At 38.0% G+C, this 18,783-nt stretch overlaps 1 protein-coding gene across 1 annotated transcript in view; it reads left to right on the top strand.

Annotated features, from left to right (window-relative positions):
• LOC137128185 (voltage-dependent calcium channel subunit alpha-2/delta-3-like) overlaps positions 1 to 17,881 on the top strand; it is a 29,452-nt gene extending 11,571 nt beyond the window's left edge. Inside the window, exons 8-39 of the mRNA XM_067505986.1 lie at positions 892 to 952; positions 1,074 to 1,224; positions 1,420 to 1,494; positions 1,606 to 1,695; positions 3,704 to 3,817; positions 4,844 to 4,922; positions 5,667 to 5,800; positions 6,144 to 6,161; positions 7,755 to 7,826; positions 7,919 to 7,999; positions 8,098 to 8,172; positions 9,023 to 9,106; positions 9,354 to 9,425; positions 9,518 to 9,579; positions 9,676 to 9,743; positions 9,863 to 9,908; positions 10,022 to 10,119; positions 10,263 to 10,356; positions 11,524 to 11,619; positions 11,742 to 11,863; positions 12,523 to 12,600; positions 12,829 to 12,890; positions 12,977 to 13,021; positions 13,120 to 13,182; positions 14,260 to 14,330; positions 14,435 to 14,510; positions 14,622 to 14,662; positions 14,757 to 14,812; positions 14,964 to 15,081; positions 15,235 to 15,348; positions 15,573 to 15,654; positions 16,295 to 17,881. Coding sequence (XP_067362087.1) covers positions 892 to 952; positions 1,074 to 1,224; positions 1,420 to 1,494; positions 1,606 to 1,695; positions 3,704 to 3,817; positions 4,844 to 4,922; positions 5,667 to 5,800; positions 6,144 to 6,161; positions 7,755 to 7,826; positions 7,919 to 7,999; positions 8,098 to 8,172; positions 9,023 to 9,106; positions 9,354 to 9,425; positions 9,518 to 9,579; positions 9,676 to 9,743; positions 9,863 to 9,908; positions 10,022 to 10,119; positions 10,263 to 10,356; positions 11,524 to 11,619; positions 11,742 to 11,863; positions 12,523 to 12,600; positions 12,829 to 12,890; positions 12,977 to 13,021; positions 13,120 to 13,182; positions 14,260 to 14,330; positions 14,435 to 14,510; positions 14,622 to 14,662; positions 14,757 to 14,812; positions 14,964 to 15,081; positions 15,235 to 15,348; positions 15,573 to 15,654; positions 16,295 to 16,387 — 2,591 coding nt within the window. The 3' untranslated portion in view covers positions 16,388 to 17,881. The remainder of the gene's footprint in view (positions 1 to 891; positions 953 to 1,073; positions 1,225 to 1,419; positions 1,495 to 1,605; positions 1,696 to 3,703; positions 3,818 to 4,843; positions 4,923 to 5,666; positions 5,801 to 6,143; positions 6,162 to 7,754; positions 7,827 to 7,918; positions 8,000 to 8,097; positions 8,173 to 9,022; positions 9,107 to 9,353; positions 9,426 to 9,517; positions 9,580 to 9,675; positions 9,744 to 9,862; positions 9,909 to 10,021; positions 10,120 to 10,262; positions 10,357 to 11,523; positions 11,620 to 11,741; positions 11,864 to 12,522; positions 12,601 to 12,828; positions 12,891 to 12,976; positions 13,022 to 13,119; positions 13,183 to 14,259; positions 14,331 to 14,434; positions 14,511 to 14,621; positions 14,663 to 14,756; positions 14,813 to 14,963; positions 15,082 to 15,234; positions 15,349 to 15,572; positions 15,655 to 16,294) is intronic.
• Positions 17,882 to 18,783: the final 902 nt, after the last annotated feature.

The raw sequence follows: 18,783 nt of genomic DNA, 5'->3' as shown, positions 1-18,783 counted from the left end.
TCCCATGAGAGCCATCAGCGAGGGGGAAAAGGGATCTGAACAAATTTAGATTTAGAATTACTAGAAGGGTCATTTGGCTAATGTAGTAATTTTACAGACCATCAGAGAGGATGTATATATACAGTCTTTAATTAATCAGCTTTTCTCAGTGTGCATCTAGAGCCATACCAAGGAACACTGCATGCTGCTGCATCTAACCAAAGGTATCAGACTCATAATAATGTGAAACTGGCTCTCTGAAGAATGCAGCCAAGGCACAGAGATGATGCACTACTGATGATACTGTAGGGATTATAGGGATGTCTTTAATCAGTGCTTGATGACACTGTTTTACTAATGTACTAATGGTTTTATGAAACATACACAACTGAACCCGGATTTTTCTTCTGGTCGTGTGATATGAAGGATGGAAAACTTTAATGTAAAACATGTAAATATATAGATAAACTTTACATTTTTAATAATAATGTTTTGCTAGTTATCTACAAAAAAAATTCTATGTTATATTTTGATATGTTTTTCTTCAAAATAAATAACACGAAAGGCTGCTGTGCACTCAGATCTGTGATAAGCACTTTTCTTCCAACTGAAAACATTTGGGTTACAGAAAGATGTCATTAGCTTCAGTTTTCCATTAAAACATAGACTATGACTAGATATGTCCTTTAGGAATATCATATATTTAAGAATGTAGGTTATGTATCTTTGCATGAAATGCTGTGTTTAGTCACTCCAATGTAAAGGCATACTGGTGACTACCTGTGATGGAACCAAATAAGATATTAGGAGCTCCACTGAGTAATAACTACATGACATTTGACTGTTACATATAGTCACACAGTGTCTCAGTGTCCTTGGGTTTGTTCATTCACCTCCTTATCCATTCTACAGGAGTGAAGTGGCATCCAGATGAACATGGTGTCATTGGCTTTGACTGCAGAAATCGGAAGTGGTAAGTCTCCACATATGTGAGACTAAAGTAGTAGTACTTCATACAGTATACCGTGATTTTTATCTTCCCATTATTCAAACAGCCATTGTTTCAACATGTGTAATTTAATGACATAACACAGGTACATCCAGGCAGCAACGTCTCCAAAGGACGTAGTTATATTAGTCGATGTTAGTGGAAGCATGAAAGGCCTGAGACTGACCATTGCCAGACAGACTGTCTCCTCCATATTAGACACACTGGGAGATGATGACTTCTTTAACATAATTGCAGTAAGTTAAATTTTTAAATTTGTTTCTGTATGTATATCTGTTCATTTGTTTGTGTCTCAGTGCTGTCTCCTCCCTGTTATCTTTTAGCTCAGTGAAGTGAAGTGAAGTTTGTAGACGTGTCTGTTGAGTATTTCAGACTTCCCTGAACAATTAAGAACAATTACTGTTTACTTCTCTTAATTTATATTTTTTCAGTACAATCAGGAGATTCACTATGTGGAGCCTTGTTTGAATGGCACTCTGGTCCGGGCGGACAGAACCAACAAAGACGTGAGTCCCGATACAAACTGACATAATGATCGTGTCTGAATTTAATCAAGTTTGAATCTCTGTGACTAATGTTTAAAACCTTTTGTTTCCAATTTTGTCATAATCTGTCAGCATTTCCGCGAACATCTGGACAAGCTGTTTGCCAAAGGGATTGGGCTGTTGGGTGAAGCTCTGACCGAAGCATTCACGATCCTGAATGATGTAAGTTCCAGGGGACTAAGCTGTAACTGTCAGTTTATTGGAACACTGTTCAAACATAAATCATCCCGGTCTCTCTTCCACTTGAATAATGTATCACAGATCAACTAAATAATTATTTACTCTTTACTGATTATATGACAGTGCTGTTGAGTATTCATTACTTTTCTCAAAATCATTCACTTATTTATTGATTCATTTGACATACAGTAAATGAATTTGTGCATGTGCTCAGCTATCTGAAGAAAACTTTATTCTTGTTTAATTCAAGAGCTCCACTTGACCAGAACATTAGGAAAATATTGCACATTTGTTTTTACTGACAGACAGTGTTCAAGTACGACTCTCTGGAGTCTCAGCTATTCATGAAAAGTAGCACACTCCAGTCAAACACATTTCAGCGTTTGGGAGGTGTGTCGCCAGCTGAAGCACTCCAGTGCTATTCCTGTTCCGTCCTCCAAACACAGACACATCCATTCTGAAGCATGATTAATGGCTCTAATTAATGTCAATGATTAATAACTTGGCTGATTGGAACACAAAGCAGATAAGGCCAGGAGCCACGCCACACTCATTTTATCTCCCTGTTTTCAGGCATGCTTTGGCTGCGGCGCTGAAGCTGAGGGAGTGCAGCTTTTACCTCTGCATTTGTCAGATTAATTAAAGCTCTGCAATGAATATGGTAATCAGGTAGCTAGTAGCCCACTGCTGAAATACACAGTACAAAACTGCCCAGCGCATGAAGTCAGACTACAACCCATCAAAGACCAAATCAGAAAGAAATTGACTTCACTCAAAGAGCCCTGGAGCATTTTTACATTGATTCCCAGTGAGAACAGTGTTATGATAAAAAAAATTAAAAATCAGTGTCAACCTTCTGACAGGAGAATCCCAGAAAGAATATTGTATTTTGCCATTATTACATATTCAATGTTGGATGATATTAAGTCTGTACTGTAACTGATTTAGCTCTCAAGCACTTGGGGTTTTTTCATGAAAAGTGTTCCTTAATTATCACTTTTACAGATTATATTATCCTTTATGTAGCATTTACATTAAAATGTAATAATTATTTCTTCTTTTACTTACAATAGTGAACCAAAAAGGTATAATATAAATTATACGTCCGACATTATAAGTCAAATTATACGACGGTGAAATCAGCAACTTTAACAATAAAAGTAAAAATTAAAGGCTGACTCCCTGTCATGAAATACCCTGCAACGCGTCTACAGAGAGAGTTTGTTCTGTCTGTGCTTCCCCGAAAGGCAAGTCAAAATTTCAAAACTTGAAAGATGATCTATTACTTCATCATATTCAAGAGATTAATGACTTTGAAAAAGATATTGCTTAATAATAAAACAGTTAACACAGAGGCAATGTCAGAAATTAAAGTTGAGTACTTGCTGCACATTGTCTCTGTGTCTCATGTGGATTAAACAGTATATCAGTATTTAGTGTTTTACCTATTTCCTATAGTCATCTTTATTAAAGAACAGCCTGTACAGACTATACTTTGAGTTTCAACTGCAGACCTGGCTGCATTCAGACAGCAGCAAATTATGCTGTGTCTGTCAGCTGTAGTTTGAGATAAAATAATCATGTGACGCAAATGACAAGATTATACTGTAAAATATGTTTTATTTGACTGGGACTAATATTACCAAAATTGATTTGTGCTAAATCAGCTCTTTGAGAGCATTCAGAAGGCCTTCTGATACTTGGCCTGAACAGTCTGAGATCTGCAGCATGCTCTCAAGACACTTTCCCTTCACATTCACTCTGTTGCAGGTCAATAAACCACTTAATTACTACTATGCATCTTCTGGCATCAGAATAAGGTGTATCACACTATCTTTTATCTGTTTTTGACTGACTCTTATTGGCTTTGTGGGTCACATATCAGACATCATCATCAAACACAGTGGAAAGAGACAGAGTTGGCTCTTTTTGCTCAAATAAAGTAGATGTGATTGCGTGTCTTAATGTGTGTCTAAATGTTTTGCTGCAGTTTAACCAAACTGGTCGTGGCAGTGTGTGCAGCCAGGCCATAATGCTTGTGACCGATGGTGCAACCGAAAGGTATGATGACGTGTTTGAGAAGCACAACTGGCCAGAGAGAAAGGTGATTTTTTTCTCCCTACATTTTTTCTCTTTCTTTACCTCTGTCTCTCTCCTGTTCCAAATGATGCCCAATTTTCAATGTTTTACATTTTATTTCTGCTTTCACTGCACTTTTCTCACTTCCAGGAATAGATGTACTGTAAATTTTAATAATATGCGCCAGCTGGAGCTCCTGTCTTCACATTTTGAGGAATAGGTTCCTTACTTCATTACTGCTCATAACGCTCTAATGTAAACGTCACGTCAATATGATGTTTTTCAATGTGTTGACACATTACAGAGCAATATTTCCCCCCCACGAGGAATAAAACATGAGAAATTAACAGCTTTCAAGGGCATAACGTGTACTGTACAAGCAGCTCAGTCTCAAAGCCTCTAGTCCTCCTTCCGTATCTACTGTTCTTCCTGGACCCAACACTGGGATTAAAATCTTTTGTTAGGCTCCCTTTGTAAGACCTAAAAGCAATTTAAATGAAATGGACTGCTGTGCTATTCACCAAGCAATAAAAACAACAGCTCAGGGGCTTTTGTTCAGTCCTTTCAAGCATATGTGTGTTGGCACTATTTGGCAGGGTACAGGGCAGTATTTGGCAGAACACCCCTTCACCCCCACCCCCCCATCCCATACACCCTCAGGGCTGCTATATACAGCCGTTCAATGCTTTGTGCTTAGCAAAGCATCTGGAGCCAATGAGCCATGCAGGTTTGGCAAAGTGTCACACAGCGTTCTTTAAAAGGACACTGGAACATGCCCTCGCGACCAGCCCCCAACAAAAGAAAATTAATTGAATTTAATAGCAAAATTGCAAACTGTGAAAATAAAAGAATCTATATACTTTGAAAATTGACAAGGACATGAAAAAAAATTTAAAAGAAATAGGTGGATAACCTGCTAAATGGCAAGCGTTTCCTCTTGTTCTCAACCTCAGATAGATTCAGGCTGGGCAGATAAAGAGTTATGGTGACACATCTCTTTTTTCTTTTTTTTCTATCATTGGAACTATCAACATCCATGTCCTATGCACAGGTGCGGATATTTCCTTACCTGATTGGACGAGAGTCTGCATTTGCTGATAACCTCAAATGGATGGCTTGTGCCAACAAAGGTTTGAGACTTCTTGATAAGCATTTTCCCAGACAGCTTAGTATCAGTATCAAATATGGCTGATGTGGGGTTTCTGTGCACTAATGTGAAAGGTTGTCATGTTATCTATGTTTCTGTGCGTGCCTGCATGCATGTGTACAGTTTGTGCTGGCTCCTGACTGCTACTTTGGGGGGGTCAGAGTTCAATCTGCTCTAATCCTTCTTCCTGTCAGCATGTCCCCCCCTTGGCTGCTCGCTGCTGATAGCTCCCACGTGTCAGCGCTCCAGATGAGTGCCCTCTGGAAGAGAAAGTCACAGGCAGGAAAACAGATCACAGAGGGATTGTGTAGAGACAAGTCCCAAACCTCCTTCCCCATACAGGCCCCCAATGTGAAATAACCTTACATGTCCAATATGAAACATTGTCATTAACAGCAGGAGCTGACACCAAGTCAAACGCCTGCTTTGTCTCTCTAAGTTGAATCACTAAGCAGTGGGAGAAAATACCTATATTAAAAAAACTACATCCAATTAAGTTAACCTTAGAAAATGCATATATAACATTAAGTATGCGCAAATTTACAGACAATAGAGGTTTATATATGGTTTAGAGTGTTAAGATATGGAATGTCTTAACACTGCTGATCTGAAACTTCTTCCTTCCACCACTGGACATTAGATGAAAGATTTTAGTCTTTAGCTTTGAATGGTCGAAAAACTGTAAAATTTTGGCCTACTGTGTATATGTGTATACTGTTTTTTGCAGGATATTTCAGTCAGATCTCAACGTTAGCCGATGTTCAGGAGAACGTGATGAGATATCTTCACGTCATGAGCCGCCCAAAAGTTATTGATCATGAGCATGACACAGTCTGGACAGAAGCTTATCTGGACAGTGCTGTAAGTATGTCACAGTGCTTTAGTCTAAAACTGTGTAATAAGTTGCTGTGATGCTCCAAACCGTTATTTGTGATACTTAACGTACATCTTGCATAACTTTAGAGCTTAAGGCCTTTTGTGTTATTTTGTCCATCCTTTGTCTGTACTGTGAGTGTGCACATGTGTGTGTCTGCCCTCTCATCATTACTCTTCATGCTGCTGGAATGACTCCACATTATGAGCCTCATTAATCTGCATGGATCTTCCTCCCAATGTACATCTGTCTCCACAAAGTCAATGCAGATTGTTCAGAGTTCAATTCACTAGACGATTCAATCTTATTCAATCTCTTCTTTCATTTCAGCTTTCCCAGGCTTATAAGGTAAATACCTACATATGATCACATCAGCAAAATGTATTTGTTTCTTGAAAATAATTGGCCGGTGTTTGTTTAGAGGATTTTTGAAGAAAGGAGATCATGGGCAGAAATTAAAAGGTTTCAGCTAGGATTTGAATCAAGTAAAAGTGACTTCAGAGGTTAAATAGTGGCTTTTGTCCCATTTTTCCTGTGAAGTTTCTGGTGTCCTCCCTCTGAGGAACAGAAGCAGTACAGAAGCATTTATTGTACTTGTTTCCAGTTTGGAGACAATAAGCATACACACAATAAAACACGTGTATACATACACATACACACGAACACAGGAGGGTTGGGAGCGTGTCCTCTGGAGTGTGTGCTCTTGTATCTCAGCCTGAGACACACCATTCATCATTCTGTGGATCATTGCATTTTATCTCCTAAAGCCCATAATAAAACTGACATTGGAGGGAAGACCAAAGAAGAGAGAGAGACAGAGAGAGAGATGGAGGTGGTTAGGCTTCTGTGGGTTTACCTGTGTGTGTATATTCGTGTATGTGTGTTTGTTTGTGTGTTTGTTTGTGTGTGTGTGTGTGTGTGTGTGTGTGTGTGTGTGTGTGTGTGTGTGTGTGTGTGTGTGTGTGTGTGTGTGTTTGTGTGTGTGTGAATAGAGTGTGATTAGAATAAAGCAGTCCGGTTTTCTCTTCTATTGTGTGTTGTGATGAATTTAAGGACCCTCCATTCTTCATTTTGTCAAGGAAGCTCGTACACTCTGTAGTTCACATCTCGTTTCCTTAATATGCATGCGCATATACAAATGAACATCAACCACACGCATAAACATTGACGCGGGCACACTCAGCTGTGTTGACACACGAGGTGAGGGAATAGCAGACCTACTTTAACAGCATTCATGTGCTTAATTATATGTTAGCCTTCATCCTGACCTCATGTGCTCCTTTGAGTCCAGCATGAGCCTCACATGGTTCAGGTCTGATGAAAAAAACGTTAGACATTCCATGTAATTCTACAGGATTACATCTAAACATTTTGTGCAATATATGAATGCTGTACCTACAGAATGTGTCACGGCAGTGTTGCTAGACCAAAAAAAGCTTTCTATGTGCATTTCTGTAGCCAGCTTTGGTGTTATTATTTCTACACCAGAATATCTTCCCACACATCTCCACGTTTTTTTACCTTATATGAATTTTATGTGAATTGGACATTTAGTCATGTAACTTTATTTGAACATTTCACTTTAGTGCTATGGTATAATGTACTTTATAATGTACTTTCAAAGGCAAATACTATTCTTTTCAATCCACCACATTACTTGAAAGATTAGACTTATAGATATTCATATAATACAATGTAGTATGCATGTATGCATGTATGTATGTAATTCCAGTTGAACTCCCCAACAGTATATTAATTATTAAATAACCTCTACTTAAATGAGACACAACTTTAAAATAATCCAGTAAAAACAGTATGTTATATGTAATTTTATGTATTGTGTTTGCTTTTCACTGATGTTTGAAACCCACAATATAAACTCTCATTTGTACTCAGCATATATTACAGCATTTATCAGTAACAAGGTTGTTTTATTTTCAGATGAACGAAAAAGGGGGCCCAAGTCTGATGACCACAGTAGCCATGCCCGTGTTCAGCACAAAGAATGAAACAGTAAGTAAGTGACTACATCAGAACTTAAATGTGTATGCATGCAGTTTACAACTAAAGTTGATAGTCTGTACGGGTTAAATATTTTTATGCAGAAGAACCAGGGTATTCTGTTGGGGGTCGTAGGAACAGACATCCCTCTGCAGGAGCTGATGAAGCTCATCCCCAAACATATGGTACGATCAGCTGTCCTTGTGCTTTTGCTTTAAATAAATTTTATTATGTATTAATGTGCACTATCTTGCTCATTTCGTATCTCATTTTGTGTCTCTAGTTAGGGATCCATGGCTATGCATTTGCCATCACAAACAATGGCTACATCCTGACACATCCTGACCTCAGACCTTTGGTAACTCAGTTTCCTAACATTACTTTCACACCTGAACAGTCTCATAGCATTCCTTGACTTTACCTTGATTTTCCTTTTTTTTTTGTTTTGTCCATGCAGTTGTGAGCATAAACAAAATTAAAAACCTCCTTTGATGAGGATGCACAGCAACAAATGTGTTAATCTGGTTAGGACGCTACATGGGCTCGTATAGTCTGTAATCCCCACCTTTTCCTTTGATGTATGCATGCAGGGATAAAGGCCACTCATAGGGCCGGCTGCCCTGAGATTTCCCAGAGGTAACTTAACACCCGCTGGCAGAGACCACAACCGCTCGCTCTGGGACCACTGGTTCCTCAGGAGCTATGGTTGTGCTAGTGGATCTGTGTGTGTCAGTGTTAGTGCTATTCCTCTCACAACTGTGTGTGTGCCGGTCTGTGTTGGTTTATTGTGAGTGTCTCTTTGTGGCTAAAACTGTGCTGTTGTTGTAGTCATTGTCGTTTCTCATGCATCGGACTACATACAGTAGCAGCTTTTGACATGTACAGTGTATTGTATTGATGTATATTTCTTTGAGCCTGGATTTCCTATCAATCACGGTAATTATTTTTAATTTACCTGACATTGTTAATTTCACAGATGATTTGTTAAATAATTACACAGCAAGCCTTAATAACATGGCTTGATGAATAAAAGCAAACAACAAGTTCATTTTAAAAGGGAATTACAAAAGACACACTACACTGGATCATTTTTAAATGCACAGATTTTACATCTGGGCCAGGCTAGATTTGATGACATAAAAATTATTAAATAAAACTGCATCTGCAAAGAGATCATTAAATTGTGTATGTCTTGTTTCTCTGTGCAGTACCAGGAGGGTCAGAAAAGGAGGAAGCCCAACTACAGCAGTGTGGATCTCTCTGAGGTGGAATGGGAAGACAAAGATGACATTGTACGTTTTAGAAAACATATGAAGAGAAATATTCTAAACTATGTACGATGTAATGACTTGATGTCTCAGTATCCATTGCTGAATCCAAAAATTGTAAGGATTTCTATTATAGTACATGAATCCTAGGAATTATGATGGTATTATTTCTGTTTCACTGTGAAATCTTAACCGTTGACAGGCTGCTAGATTTGTGACCCAGCCATGACTTCTCTGCTCTGTGTGGATCTGTTTGTTCATTATCTTTCAGCTTCGCAATGCTATGGTAAACAGGAGGACAGGGACTTTCTCTATGGAGGTGACGAGGACAGTGGACAGAGGGGTGAGGCCGCAGATAAAGATGTTTAGCATTAGATGTTGTCTCTGGACTAAAACAGTAAATCTCAGCTGGACTCCTTTATTCCATTGTTTTAGAGGCGAGTCCTGAAGATGCACAACGACTATTTCTACACTGACATCAAAGGAACTCCATTTAGGTAGAAAAAACATTTTATTACATTCCTGAAAAGACTTTCAGTCAGTTTATGTCTTGGTTTCAGTATAATCTTGACTGATTCTGTCTTTGTCTCTAGTGTTGGAGTATCTCTTTCCAGAGGTCATGGCAAGTACTTCTTCAGAGGAAATGTTTCAGTTGAAGCTGGTATGTTACTCCAGCTCTGTTAAGATACGTGTTAGTCTGACCTGCTTGTTTTGGAGAGCTTTTTGTGTCAGTCTACCCAGGCTGGCATTGCTGAAGCGTTACTGACTTGTGTTTTTCAGGGCTCCGTGATCTGGAACAGCCAGATGTCGCCCTGGCAGATGAATGGTAAATCCGGGGTTACAGAAATGGGCATTCATGCATTATATAGGTCATCCCTCAGTGTTTGTCTGAGATGCGGGGCCCTGTGATGTAATAGTGTAGCTCTGTTTGAACCACAGGACCTACTGCAACACAGAGGAGGAGCACGAGCACCGTCATCTGACGCAGATTCAAGCCATCAAACTCTTCATGACAGGCAACAGACTTCACCTCAAATGTAAGATAAACTTGAATGAGTTGAACAAAATGGAATCTGTAGTATCTGTGGGGCAAGCTAATGAGCTAGCTAATGGTAGATTGTTATTTTGGATAAAAAGTTGGGGTATGTGTATTTGTTGATCAGGTCGTTATATTCTGCAGGTGATAGAGAGCTGATTCAGGAAGTTTTATTTGATGCTGTGGTCACTGCTCCACTGGAGGCCTACTGGACTGGACTGGCCCTCAACAAGTCAGAGTAAGCACCACATGATATCCCTTTAAGTTAATAGCTAGCTGGTAATGAAAGGTTATTGATTTGTTTTTGGCTTTATATTGAGCTGTCAGAAAACACTTGTAAGACATCTGCACTTATAAATATTATGCGAAATAACATTCTACAGTTGTATATGTTGAGGTGTTGTCATACTGCGGGAGGATAGACACCAGCAAAATTAGATTTTGACAGGCAATTTAAAATAGTTAGTATTAATGGCCTAGTATTTACCAAAAGACAAATGCATAAAGTATATCTAATAAGAAATACTAAGATTGTGCTTATTTGTATCATGAAAAATGCCCAGAATATAAACTGAAAATACAGATTTTATGCAATAAAATTCACTCTTCTTTTGAAAGGGGATATTTTTGTACTACAACACTGTAGCTTGGGAATCTATTCTTTTTATTTAAGTTAAGCATCTGAACCCGCATGTTACTTTTTTCCTGAACATTGTAAAATTTTGCACATGAGAGCTATAGACATTTACAGTATAAAGTAATGTACAATATACAGTGCAGTATCAATCAGCACCCTACCACCATGTATACCCCATTTAGTTTAAACAGCAGCAGAGTTATTGAGTCTGCAGAGCATATGTGCTTATGACTCCTCAGGATACTGCAGGAGTAGGAGGAACAGGACCAATAACAGGTGCTGTCTCCTCCTTATATAACAGCAGCAGGTGTTGTGTCCAACTACTCAGCAGATGGATACTTTTCCACTTAGTGTTTGCTTTCACCAGGAGTGTCCCTAGTCACTGATTCTGTTTGTGATTTCCATGAACTGGATCTCAACACACACGTGAGAGGGTCACGTTTGGGGACTTGAGAATTGCTTCTCTGCTCTTTGCAGATGATGCCATTCAGTTGGCTTTAACAGGCCTGGGGCTGTTTGCAGTCGAGCATTTAGGTAGTGAATGTTAATTAACAACTTTATTCAATGAGGAAATATTGTTAAGACACCTGAGAATATGTTACATGTGTATAGTACATAATACAAATTAAGAAATAAATTAGTTTGGCTAAGCTGAGACACAACAACTAATTTGCATTGTAAATATGTATGTAAATGCTTTTTAATGTAAATATAAAAGTACTAGGTACAAATTTGTTTTTGTGGCATTGTTTTGTGGTAAACCAACAGGAACTCAGACAAAGGTGTGGAGATTGCCTTCCTTGGAACACGCACTGGTCTGTCGAGAACCAACCTGTTTGTACCCGCTGATCAGCTCTCCAATCAGTGAGTCCCGCTGCTTAACATTTCTCTCATCATTCCCTACACCATGAAGCGAGGCAGTGGCAGTGCTTGATGAATCTAATCCTTTGCTCTTCACCTCACTTTCATTCATTGTGCTTCCTTAGAGACTTCCTGACAGCGGAGGACAAGGAGGGTGTGTTTAATGCTGATCACTTCCCTCTGTGGTACAAGAGAGCAGCAGAGCAGGTCCCCGGCACATTTGTCTACTCCATCCCCTTCAGCACAGGTATACAGAACAAAACTGCATAAAATATCAGCTCACTGGTGAGTGTGTACAAAGCTGCACAAAACATGAATTTATCTGCCTGTTGCTAATAAATTATTGGCAACTTAAAATACAGAAAGTATCAATATAGTTTCTTTCAACAGCATTTTATAGTATAGTATAGTAGTAAGTATTTTTTGAAACTGCCTTTTAGCATTTTTAGATCTACTAAATCGGTCTTTGTCTAGACTGTGGTTTTGTGGTTTCCATCGATAGGACAAGCAGCACAGCTCAGCTCCCTCATAGCTTTTCTGCAGTTAATGTGGCCCATGTTCTTCCAACTATCCAGACAATGGAGAATTCAACTTCACTCTTCAGGACATTTACCACCTTTTTCTGTTAATGATGTCTGCATCCACTCAGGCTTTGCCATCATAAACTATAATGTCCTATCACAACACCCATTTCAGAATTATCGAAGCCATCTGGCTGTAGAAAAGGCTCTGACTGGACTCCATTACAGTAAAGTAATGAATTGGTACTGCGTTTCTTATTAGCCAAGCTGACTGATGCTGCTGAGTCAAGGGCAGCATCTAGTGAACAGAAAGTGTAATGACAACAACTGATTTGTTTTTTTTTTTTGTTTGTTTGTTTTTTTGTTATCTGCTCTCCTTCTCTAGCTTTAGAAAATAAGAGTGTGGTTTTGGCCAGCACTGCAATTCAGCTCCTTGATGACAGAAAGTCCCCAATTGTTGCAGGTAACAACCTCTGAACCAACTTTCTAAAACCTCAATTAATTGAAAACCCTTTTAATTATCAAAGCCTCAAATAGTAAAGTTGTTATCTACTTTTTATTTGTGACAAATTGTTTCATCATGTTCACAGTTTGAAATAAAGTCTTTTGTAACTCAGTTTAGAAAAGTGTAGCACGAGTTATCATCAACAGCATTAGATTAATGTTCAGTTTTGCTTGCACTTGGGTTAAGCTGTAGGCATCCAGATGAAACTGGAGTTTTTTCAGAGGAAGTTCTGGACTGCTTGCAGACAGGTGACTACTGTGGCGTGTTCTAAAAATACAGATGATGATCAATCCTGATGCGGTGTGAAACTAAACTGCTTATGTTTTTTGCTTAGTGTACGGCTCTGGATGGAAAATGTAGTATTAGCTGTGAAAGTGAGGTGAGAACACTCACTTAATTTTGGATTCTGATCTAGTTTGTCAGGTTGTTTTGTTGGTGGTTTTGTTTACACAATCTATTTATTGACCCTTCTTACAGGACATTAACTGTTACCTCATTGACAACAATGGCTTCATTCTTGTCACAGAGGAGCAAACTCAGGTACTGTGTTACTTATGTACTTACTGAAGTACTTATGTACAATTTTAAACCATTTCTACTTCACTTAAGTATTTCCCTTTTTGTTACTTTATGTTTTGATTTCTCTACATTTTAATACCTTTAACACCCCCTACATGTATTTGATAATTATTGCTACTAGTTACTTTTAAGAGTCACCATTATAATACAAATTGCAGTATGATCATATGATTTCACTGATATCCAGAAGCAGGTAAAGTAAGGAAACATATGATCTTCAAAACAGCCTTAAAAACAGGGGCTAAAAATATCAGTCATCACCAGTGATGAGCATATTAATGCATTAGCATTTATAATTCAATAATATCATATTCACTTATGTGAAGTGAGCCATTCTGCATAGTGATTACGTTTACAATTCTGAGCTTACACTATTGTACTTTTACTTTATTAATACTTTGAATACAGGACTTTTACTTGAGTATTTCTAAACTTTGGTCATGGTGCTGTTAAGTAAAATATCTGAGTACTTGTTTCATTAATGTTTGTAGTTTTATAAACAAAAGTTGAAAAATGGAACCACAGTGACACAGTCTATTTTTGTGTTTGAAGACAAAGAGATCATGAGAAAAAAAAATCATTACATCCTGGCTTACAAAAAGTATTAATGCATGACCAACTTCAAATAAGTACAAGATGCTGCAGAACCTGGAGTTTCACTAAGCTTCAGAGTGGTTTACCGCATTTTACAGGTCAATGTTGTCTGGTGCACGGTTATATACTTCTGGTTTTGTCTCACTGGTCTGATAGCATCATTTTTGGCTAGAGCAGGCAGCTGTTTTTAGCTGCTCTGTTAAACAGTCAGTGTGCACCAGGCAGACAGCTGTAGTCACTGTGTGGTGAACATATGTGTCCTCAGGAGTTGATAGAAACCACAAGCTGAACTAAAAAGAGTGGTTCTTAATTCATGTAGTAAAAACAGATCAGTTATTGCTTAATGAATAACTTAAACACTTGAAGGTGCAATGCTGTAATGTTTCCATTATTTTGTACACCGCAGTCTGCAGTATGTCCTAAAATGTGTGTCTTCTCTCTCAGACAGGACTCTTCTTTGGAGAGGTGGAGGGTGCTGTGATGAACAAACTTCTTCAAATGGGGTCCTTCAAAAGGTTCTGAGCGGCAATATAAAGCTTTCTAAAACCACTGATCTAGTCAACCTGACTCTAAAGGCATGTTGTTTTTTCTTCTGTCACTGCTGCCTCTTGTGTTTTAGGATTACGCTGTATGACTACCAGGCCCTCTGCAGAGAGTATGCTGGGAGCAGCGACAGTGCACGCACCTTAACACATGTAAGCATTTGAGCCAAAATGTGGCAGTAATGTTATCGTAATGACAAAATGATATTTAAACAGTTACGAACACACAGGAACATTAAATACTTTCTTTCTTTTTTCCTTTAGCCTTTCTCTCTGGTCAAGTGGCTTCTGACTGAACTTGTCATGTAAGAATCATTTATAAAGGACATTAACACAGTACATTAACAGAAACTATATAACAGAAATTAATGTAAAGTATGATTATGTTTTTCTCTTCAGTTTTCTGTTAGAGTTTAACCTCTACAGTTGGTGGAATGTTGAATTTTCAGTCAAAGGTAACTTCTGTTCATAATCGTTATGCATACTTTTGAATGTGCGGCCTCATTTTAAGAGAGACTGTGAGCGTGGGAGCTGAAAACTCTTTGTTAATCTCTAGTTTTGTCAAGCTTCTGTGGTTCAGTTAAACTTCCTTTGTCACGCATTTAGCTCAGAGGCCCCGGGGTAAAACCATGATGGTTCCATGTGATACAGAATACCCAGCTTTTGTCTCTGAACGCACCATCAAGGAAACAACAGGCAACATTGAATGTGGGGGCTGCATCAGGTACTTCTCATAGCTACCTTAAATTAATTACTCAATGAATTATTCAATAATAACCCCATTAGCTGACAGTCTCCATCCTATTTACTCGGAAAATGTGTAGTGCGTTTATCTATAACATTTTAATGCTCATCTCTGTCTGTCATTGGTCTGCAGATCTTTTGTCATTCAGCAGATTCCCAGCAGCAACCTCTTCATGGTTGTTGTGGACAATAAGTGTGACTGCAACAGTGCCCCACCAGTAACCATGGATCCCATTGAGATCATGTATATCCTTTTAGATAAAACAGCGACACAGTTTATTTATGCACGAGGCTAGTGAAATCACAAAAATACTTTTGAGTTAATGACTGTCAGAAAAATTGTATTAGGGTTCATTTCTGAGTTGCACAACTCACGTTCTGTTTCACATGAGGCTAAATGTAGGATGCTGAACCTCTGAACTTAGAACCATTTTCTGTCAATGTATTTTTTACCCTTGACACCTTTGAACACAACGAGTCGCTAAAATGTGACAGACTGAAGTTTCAGAAGGACAGAAAGAAGCCTGAATCTTGTCATCCTTTCCACCCTGAGGTATGAGAAGATGTCTCTGCATGTGTGTGTCAATGTCTTTATGTGATTTTGTGAACGTATTTTACCATTGTTGTGAGGACATTTTGACTAGGACACACAGGATCAGTGACAGAAAACTGATCCAAGTGCCTTTTGGCAAGACACTGAAGTCCAAGTTAGCCACTCGCATTAACCATACTGTGTGTCTAAATTGGTCCAGTCTCACTGTAGGTCCTGCATTGTACAGAAACTAATTCAAGAGGTCAATTTAAAAAGTGCAGGTCTAATAAAATCAACATGGGATATTGGGATATTTATGGATATATTTTGGATGTTGTTTTCAACTGTGTAGTGACTCACAACTATTGAACGCTGTGTTGTTCTATGGGAAAATTTGCTTTTGTTGCATGTTTTTAATGTTTCGTGAGTGTAAGAGCATTTTGAAAACAAAATGTGGTATTTTGTGAGCTTCTGTTTGACCCTGTGTGGAAACTGTTTTGAAAATGTGACTTCAGGGTGGACACAAGTGTCTAAGCCGATGACAAAAACTGCATAAGCACTATTAATGTCTTTCGCAAATGAAACTGAGTACACTGCTAATGAATAATACCATACCCGTGTACTGCTCCTTATGTCTTACTAACAATTGTGTCTTCTGCAGGAAAATGCGATGGAGTGTGGTTCAGCAACACGCCTCTCTGGTCTTCTATCAGCCACTCTGCTCCCTCTGATAGCAACAGCCATCAGCAGGTGACCATTAACAGCAGAACTGGACACCAGATGATGCTTATAAACACATAGAAACACATGGCCAATCAGAAATTAATTTGCTCATACCTCTGCAAAACTCAGCACTCTGTAGCACTGAGACGCACATCCATTAATGCAGAAAATATAAATGATGTGGTGCAACTTAACAAGAATAAAGTGAGTGCTTGTAGACTTTGATCAGAGAATTGCAGCCAACATCACTGAAAGTTTAACTAAATGTCCTGAATATGTTCTGAAATTAAGTGATAGAAAGAATTATGTCTGTAGTAAAAAATAAATTGCTATACGTACTGTATAGAAAGCAAGTCCTTTGTTTAAAGGATGACAGTAAGATATGAAATATTTTTGTTTCTTTGTTGTGAGAGAAAATATGAAGAATAATGTATCAGTTTGTGAAGTGTATAATGCACTTTTGTCGTATGTAAAAACAGAATGCAGAACGGTCTGTTTTTGGCAGTAAATGGAGAAAATGTGCCGTGTCATCATAGTTTTCTTCTTCCTATATTTTGAGTTTATTTTGTAACTAAGGTCTTTTTAATGTTGAAAATAATATGGATAATGTCTAAAAAAGACACAACAGAAACTATGAACTTGCTTTAATCTGTCAGTTTCTTCTTGTTTTAAAGCAGAAGCCATTTAAAACAACTTAAAGATGCATGATGAAGATTTACTAGTGTGTTTAAGAATGTTGATATATATCGGCGATACATTGTCAGAGGTGCCACAGGTTCAAACACATGTTTGAGAAAGCTGATGAATAAATACAAAGAAATATTTTCCTTCATTTACATATGTAATTTTCTCTTGTGTGTATCACATTAACTTTATGAGGACATACGGACAATTTGGTCTATTAAAAATTACCTTATAGTAGTAACACTAGCTCTTCACTAGAAGCTCTGCTTCTTCAGAAATGATAAAGTATAAATGGTATGTGTCAGACTGGGAAGAGAAAAAAAAACAACTCTATAATCTACGATGACTAGACCTGATAGTGTCCTTCATACCTCACTTACATTTTCATTTTGAAATGACCTTTTCACTGCCTTATGCCTTATCTGCTGGTGAGAAAAAAAACAGTAAAATGATTATTATACATACATTTTTAAGTTTTACCTCACACTGTATGTCACATATAACATTTGTATGAATAAAAATATAAGACTGCATTCATAAAATCAATCAATTCAATTGAAAACATGATGTAAAAAGCATCAGCTGACAGCTCTAACTGCTTTGCTGCTGCAACTCCAATCACTATAATGATGAATTAATAACTTGATGTGCCTAATTTGTTTGGCATTGCTGATTCAAAGTAAAATTAAGTAGTTAACTAAAATTAGTAGATGTTTTTGCTCTTCTATCTTTTGAGTACACATTAAACAATCTTAAACTGAATCAGTTTTAATGTGTATTGTCTTGGGTTAGAGCTTTATTTTTCAATATCTTCCTGTACATATATCATAGATGTTTCCCTTGATAAAAAAAAAAAAAATGACAAAGTTCTCACCGGCTATTCTTTTGTTCCTGGTTCCACATTCATGTTTCTGCTTTGAGAAGCCATAAGGAAGTCTCAGTTTTGCTTCTGATATCATTAACAAAAAGATAGGGCCGGCTGTGGCTCAGTTGGTAAAGGCAATCATCCACAGACCACTGGGTCAGTGGTTCGATCAGCGGTCCCGGCTATATCTCAAAGTTTATCTGGGCAAGACACTGAACCCCTAACAGCCCTTTCCCATCCCCAGCTGTGCAGTGCCGGTCCAAGCTCGGTAGAAATTGGGGAGGGTTGCGTCAGTAAGGGCATCTGCGTAAAACTGTGCCAAATCAACATGCGGACCATGATCCGCTGTAGTGACCCTGAACTCATGGTATAAGCCGAAAGGACAAAATTAAGAAAAAAAATAATAATCATTAACAAAAAGGCAGAAACACATATTTTATAGGGTATAAATTCATTGTATTCAATTTGATTTGACAGCACCTCTCCATTAGTCATAAATTATAGACCATATCTCTGACTAGAATATAATTCAAAATGACTGTACTTGGTATCTTTATGATATATGTTTGTGTTTGAAGAGATTATACTGTATTTACACACTTTGACAAAATGCTTCTCTGAAGACCCATCCTTATGTTGAGAGCTACTTGTCTGTGCTGAAACTGTAGCTTGTTATACCAGTCTAAGCCCTTGACAGTAGCAGTATAAAATAGAAAGAAAATTTGAAGAAAAAAAACAAAGAAGATCAATTATGCTGTACAACCTGAATATACTAAAATTTTTACTTTAATGTCAGCTTATAATACAAACAGTAGTATAGGCTATTTGAAACTATGACACTGCCTCCTCTTCTCTCACAGTAACTAACTTCATGTCCT

Source organism: Channa argus, chromosome 5 (assembly GCF_033026475.1).
Source record: "Channa argus isolate prfri chromosome 5, Channa argus male v1.0, whole genome shotgun sequence".
NCBI lineage: Eukaryota > Metazoa > Chordata > Actinopteri > Anabantiformes > Channidae > Channa > Channa argus.
The sequence above is the reverse complement of the archived record's forward strand: the minus strand, read 5'-3'. Positions and strand labels throughout refer to the sequence as shown.